The sequence below is a fragment of the Coregonus lavaretus genome (genome assembly GCF_964263955.1).
Source record: "Coregonus lavaretus genome assembly, contig: HAP1_SCAFFOLD_7759, whole genome shotgun sequence".
Lineage (NCBI taxonomy): Eukaryota > Metazoa > Chordata > Actinopteri > Salmoniformes > Salmonidae > Coregonus > Coregonus lavaretus.
Genome location: NW_028167028.1, coordinates 14373 through 20769, shown reverse-complemented (window position 1 = coordinate 20769; position 6397 = coordinate 14373). Strand labels below are relative to the sequence as shown.

Sequence of the window (6397 nt, the reverse complement as noted above, 5' to 3'; positions counted from 1 at the left end):
ATATTGGACAATCCAGGTGTGTAAAGCTCTTAGAGACTTACCCAGAAAGACTCACAGCTGTAATCGCTGCCAAAGGTGATTATAACGTGTATTGACTCAGGGGTGTGACTACTCATGCAAATTAGATAATTCTGTATTTTATGTTCAGTAAATTTGCTAAAATGTCTAAAAACATGTTTTCATTTTGTCATTATGGGGTATTGTGTATAGATGGGTGAGAGAAAAAAGAAATCCATTTTAAATTCAGGCTTTAACACAACAAAATGTGGAATAAGTCAAGGAGTATGAATACTTTCTAAAGGCACTTTATATATAGTGCGCTTCTCTTGGTTATATAAAATCTCAGAGTGGGGTAGGGGATCTTTTAACCTGAGTGTACTCTTTTTCTGACACTCTGTCTAATGAAAGGGAGAGCAGAGGGAGAGACGGAGGAGAGAAGCGATGGAGGAGAGATGGAGAGGATTGGTGCTGCCCAGTTGTGCTGGGTTGCATTTCCCTTGTAAACATTCTCTAATGTGTGTGTGCTGCTACTCTCCTCTCCTTCCGCCCCACCACTGCCTGCTCTCTCTCTCTCTCTCTCTCTCTCTCTCTCTCTCTCTCTCTCTCTCTCTCTCTCTCTCTCTCTCTCTCTCTCTCTCTCTCTCTCTGCCTCTCTCTCTCTCTCTCTCTCTCTCTCTCTATCTCTCTCTCTCTGTCTCTCTCTCTCTCTGTCTCTGTCTCTGTCTCTCTCTCTATCTCTCTCTCTCTCTCTGCCTCTCTCTCTCTCTCTCTCTCTCTCTCTCTCTCTCTCTCTCTCTCTCTCTCTCTCTCTCTCTCTCTCTCCCTCTCTCTCTCTATCTATCTCTGCCTCTCCCCCTCTCTCTCTCTCTCTCTCTATATCTTGCTCTCTCCCCCCCTCCCTCCCTCTCTCTACCACACTCCAGTGGGTTCTGCTAGAACTCTGCTGTCATATTAGCTAACAATGCCAGTGAACAGAGGCAGCCAGCCGGGTCCAGAAACAGAGCAGTAAGGACTACTGCTGGGGGGTTAAAGTTCACACAGCAACAACCAACCATGTAGGTGGACACACACACTACTACTACTGGGTCTACACACCTACTTTCCTTTGTTAGCTAGGAGAGAGTCTCTACCTTCCTTTAATGTAAGAACTGGAAAGGAGGCCCTGGTTAGCAGAATTCAACTGTTGTTGTTTTTCATATGCATTCTGTAAGCTACTAGCTGGGAATGGAACTGTTGCCTGTTTGTGTTGTTGACCTGGGGGGTTTAATGATACATTTAGAATCGAATCAGGGCATAGATTAAATGCTAGACATGCCTGAAATTAATAATGAAAATGCATGGGTAAACTTATGATAATTATAATTTACACAAATAAGTTATCACTAAGATTGATCAGGATAAAATCAACAAATATAATGCATGACTGCTAATTTCATTAATTTACACACAACCATGTAGTGAATATGCTTTAAAACAGGCTATATCCCTCTGAGAAATGTTGAGGGGAAATAGTAACAGCTTAGTAATAAGTCTTGTTACCATAGTACTACAAATAAAAATGAGTAATACTCTCACAATATGTACAGCAACTGGATAAACGTGCCATATTTGTTGAAGAATAAAGAATCTCCTTCAATTAAAACACATTTGATTAGAATCTGGTCATAATAATGTGATACCAGTGATTGTTGTTACTATTCAGCTCAACATTCTATCATTTTATCAACTGTAACACTTTTCACACGGCAGCAGAGTTGTGTTACAAATGTATCCTTTACTTGATACATTTGGTGGATCAGACCTGATACTATGTTTCAATTTGTAGAACACCGAGAAGGGAGACAAAGCACAGCGTTCTATTTGGAACACAGAACTCTAACAGAGTCATTTTAGAATAGTTCGAGCTCTAAAATAATAACACACAAACACAGTTCAGTTTTAGATGTATTATAAACCATAAAAACCATTTTAAAATAGAATCAACAACCAATATAACCCGACAACTAAAGGGTTAAGACTAAAGTGAACTGAATTGTAAGAAGTTGGTTTCCAGGGGAACTATTCTTACTGTTCCAGCTGAGTCGGACCAAACCACAATCCTCCCAGGGAAGGGGGGAGTCGAAACAGACTCTCTTAAATATATTTTAAATATCCTATGCTAAAGCAAGTCACACAATGTTCTTATTTACTAGGAACATGGATAATATATATAGTATTTGACAGTATTCCTTTATTACAAAGAAAACGGTTTTATTATTTTTGAATATGTGTGTTCCCCCTGCGGTAGAGTGGTGCTCGCGGCCCTGCCAAGTCAGTTTGAAAGACCAGACAAAGGCAGGCAGGAAGCCCTTCGGCTTGGCAATGCGTGCGAGTGGAGAGAGCGCAAATGCAAACTGAAACCCCACTCCTTTTCTGATAACGGAGAGGAAGAGAGACAGAGAGAAGAAGCAGACTGGAATTCCAACCCTCCGTGTATTTATGATAGTTTAAAGGTCTCTTTTGAAAATGTATGACCGTTTGGATCCTCGGCGCGAGCCTAGACGTGTTTCTAAAGGCATCATAGGCAGCGTCGTCTGACCAAGGAGGGCTCGGGCGCTTTCCGTTCCTATCCTTCGCTTCCCCCCTCTTGGTGAGGGGCTATATTGGAACAAGGTTTTGGGGCTTTTTGCATTTGAATCCTACTGCGCAACCAGACGGATCACGTGGGATGTGGAGTTGATCGATTTGCACCGTTAAATGTGAAAAGAGGAACGGGGAAAGGTCTGTTAAAATACCATAACCGCTTTCTTCTGGATTACGGGGGACTCTACTTTTACCGAGGGAAATAAATCGGTGGGCTCGGGGAACCGGAGTGATTTTTATGCTTGTTTAAAATGGAGACGCACATATCGTGCCTCTTTCCGGAAATTTTAGCCATGATTTTCAGCTACTTGGATGTAAGGGACAAAGGCAGGGTGGCCCAAGTGTGCGCTGCTTGGAGGGACGCTTCCTACCACAAGTCGGTGTGGAGGGGGGTGGAAGCCAAGCTGCATCTGCGACGGGCCAATCCTTCTCTCTTCCCCAGCCTACAGGCCCGCGGAATCCGGAGAGTACAGATCCTCAGCCTGCGGCGGAGCCTCAGCTACGTGATCCAGGGGATGCCAAACATCGAGAGCCTGAACCTGAGTGGCTGCTATAACTTAACGGATAACGGCCTGGGGCACGCGTTCGTCCAGGAGATCCCTTCCCTTCGGGTTCTGAACCTTAGTCTGTGTAAACAGATCACGGACTCCAGCCTGGGCCGGATCGCCCAGTATCTGAAGAACCTGGAGGTTCTGGAGCTGGGCGGGTGTAGTAACATCACCAACACAGGGTTGTTGCTCATAGCGTGGGGCTTACACCGGCTCAAGAGCCTCAACCTCCGCAGCTGCCGGCATGTGTCTGATGTGGGCATCGGGCACCTGGCGGGCATGACCCGCAGCGCAGCTGAGGGCTGTCTCAACCTGGAATACCTGACGCTGCAGGACTGTCAGAAACTTACGGATCTGTCCCTCAAGCACATCTCGAAGGGCCTGGCTAAACTCAAAGTTCTCAACCTGAGTTTCTGTGGCGGGATCTCTGATGCGGGTATGATCCACCTCTCCCACATGACCAGCCTCTGGAGCCTTAACCTGCGCTCCTGCGACAACATCAGTGACACGGGCATCATGCACCTGGCCATGGGCACGCTGCGGCTCTCCGGGCTAGACATGTCCTTCTGTGACAAGATAGGGGACCAGAGTCTGGCTTACATCGCGCAGGGCCTGTACCAGCTCAAATCCCTGTCCCTGTGCTCGTGCCACATTAGTGACGATGGCATCAACAGGATGGTGCGCCAGATGCACGAGCTGAGAACCCTGAACATTGGACAGTGCGTGCGGATTACAGACAAAGGACTGGAGCTCATTGCGGACCACTTGACTCAGTTGACGGGGATCGATCTGTATGGATGTACTAAAATCACGAAACGGGGACTGGAAAGGATAACGCAGCTCCCATGCCTTAAAGTTTTGAATCTGGGACTTTGGCAGATGACAGAGAGTGAAAAAGTGAGGTGAAACTAATTTGGCGAGGATTAGTTGGGGAGGGGGACACAGAGGAGAGGGGGTAACGGAGCAGGAGACCAGTGGGCGGGGAAATGTTCCTTACAAAAAAAAATCCTCTGTTCGCAATCTCGTCGTAGTTGGATATTTTCTCATTAAATGTAACTTAAAGCTACAAAACTGTGATTAAAAAATATGTTGCGCGATTTTAGGCCTAATCATCATCAAATGCATGTTTTCATTATTAACAACACAATATCCCGCCCCCGCAATATTAAGACAAACAACTTTTTTTTTTTAATTCCTAAAGGAGTCGCAATATTTAACTTCAACCTCTCCAACTATCGCGCCTAATACATTTGGCTACCTCGTTTATCAATGTGTTGTAATGAATCAATGTATTCTTAAAAAGAAGGAGAGAGAAGAGGAGAGAAATTGTGCCTATAGACTGGAGTAGTCCCCTCCCCCAACGCGTCTCACGCTTGGAGAATCCTAGCAGCAAAAAAGAAAGGCTCTAACTACCTTTGTGTTAATTTGCCCAGAAACGCTTAACAATGAAGAAGAGAAACGAACAGAGTTTCGTTTAAAAGGACTGCTCACATTCAGACAAAAAATAGCGACTTTATGCAAATTAAAACGGATTAAATACTGGTTTGTATCCGAAATCATTTTTTTGTTTTGTTTACTTTTTCAGCCCAACTTAAAGGCCTTGTAGCCTCCGATTCAAGCTTTGAATAAGGGGACCCTTCCTTCCCTATATTATTTTGGTGTGTTTATGCTTATGCAAGCAGATATTGTTTAATTATAGCTGTTATTCAGAGCGTTGTACTTCAAATTGAAGTGATTTCTATAATAGAAATGTTGCCCCTTTTCTCAATCAGGTGTTTTCCAACTAATCCTCCATATCCTCGAGATATGGGTTGCCACCGTTTAAACACAATCATACACACTAGTCCACAATAACAACAGAACAGACACTCATTTGGAATAGAATCTAAATTAATCTAAATACATGCGTTAGAATTAAGAAGCAATTATTTTTTCGGCTTCCAAGCGAATGCGTGTCAGGCTTACATGGAGCCTATGGAATAATAACATGACGTTATAAGCGAACTGAACTGCAACATGTATTGAGTCCTGCTGAGAGACTACTGTGTTTTAATGTACTGTATATGTGTTTGTAAAAAAACAGAATCCAAAATTAAATTGTTTTATATTCTTACAGTAAGCATTAAAGTTGATATTTATATAATAAATGAAAAGGACATGTGGACTCGTTTTGTACAGGGGATTGAATTGTAGATTAGTAGCCTATTACTCATTGTTTTAGTGTGATCCTCCTTATTACAAGATCATGCACTCCTGCTTTGATCGGAAACGTGTCAATTTCTAAGAGAAACGGCTCTGTTTATGTCCGTAGATCCCCCGGAGAGGCGAGGTATTTTTAAAAAGACAAGAATTGTCCACATATTATTATCGTTTTGATCACAACCATAATCTTACGAATTTGATTGTTCGTTTTAGAGAAACGGTTATAATGTTGATATGCCGGCTTGGATTGTTAAATTATTTACGAGCAGATTCAAAATGGATGCTTCCCTTGATTTTACTTGTTATAATTATCAGTCTGACATATTGTGTTGATACGTTTCAGCTGCTTGCTTCTCAAAGGGCTGTCACTAACATAGCTCTAAATCTAGGGATATTAAATCCCCCACACCCATACACTTATTTGCATTTTATTGTGCTGTTTTTGTGTGACATTTAGGCTCTATGCTGGTTTTGCCTGTTTAAATGTTGCTAACATTTGGTTCTATGTTATCAGTTGGGCTATATCATTTCTGCTTCTTTAACCAAATGTATGTTTAGAATAGGAGTAGGATAGGGGCAGTTGCTATTGTTTCCCCAAGTTAAGAAGGCAGGTTGGGATTTTTCTCTCAGCTTGCTCAGTCACGCATACCAGATCTGAGAGATGGCCTTGGTCCCATGGGACGACTTCTCTCCTCCCACCCCCTCCCTTCTCCTCACCCACCAAAACTCAGCCGCCAACCCCCCTCTCCTGTCTCACAGACACTTTTTAACATTCCACACCATCATTCAAAGCATTTAAGCTTTCTCCCCCCCCTCTCTCTGTCCGTCCACAGGGGCGGAGGAGGTAAAGAACAGATAGAGGGGTTCTTGACCAGAGAGAGAGAGAGGGAAAGAGAGAATTCACTGCATGCTGTTTTTGCCTGGTCTATAATGCTACAATAACCACATAAAAGCGAGATAACCCCCATTCTATAGATAAACAAGATACTGTATTTTAAGCCTAGTTTATAACTGGTTAACCACTG

General features: G+C 43.3%; 1 protein-coding gene across 1 annotated transcript; it reads left to right on the top strand.

The window, feature by feature from the left end:
- The first annotated feature begins 2387 nt into the window (after positions 1-2387).
- On the top strand, positions 2388-5328 carry LOC311113966 (F-box/LRR-repeat protein 14). Its single transcript, XM_084189233.1, has one exon. The coding sequence runs from the start codon at positions 2874-2876 to the stop codon at positions 4074-4076; it is 1203 nt and encodes a 400-aa protein (XP_084045359.1). The 5' UTR covers positions 2388-2873; the 3' UTR covers positions 4077-5328.
- The last annotated feature ends 1069 nt before the right edge of the window (positions 5329-6397 follow it).

Bases quoted from the DNA above. Each gene is read 5' to 3' on its own strand.
- LOC311113966 (XM_084189233.1), top strand. From the start codon at position 2,874: ATGGAGACGCACATATCGTGCCTCTTTCCGGAAATTTTAGCCATGATT.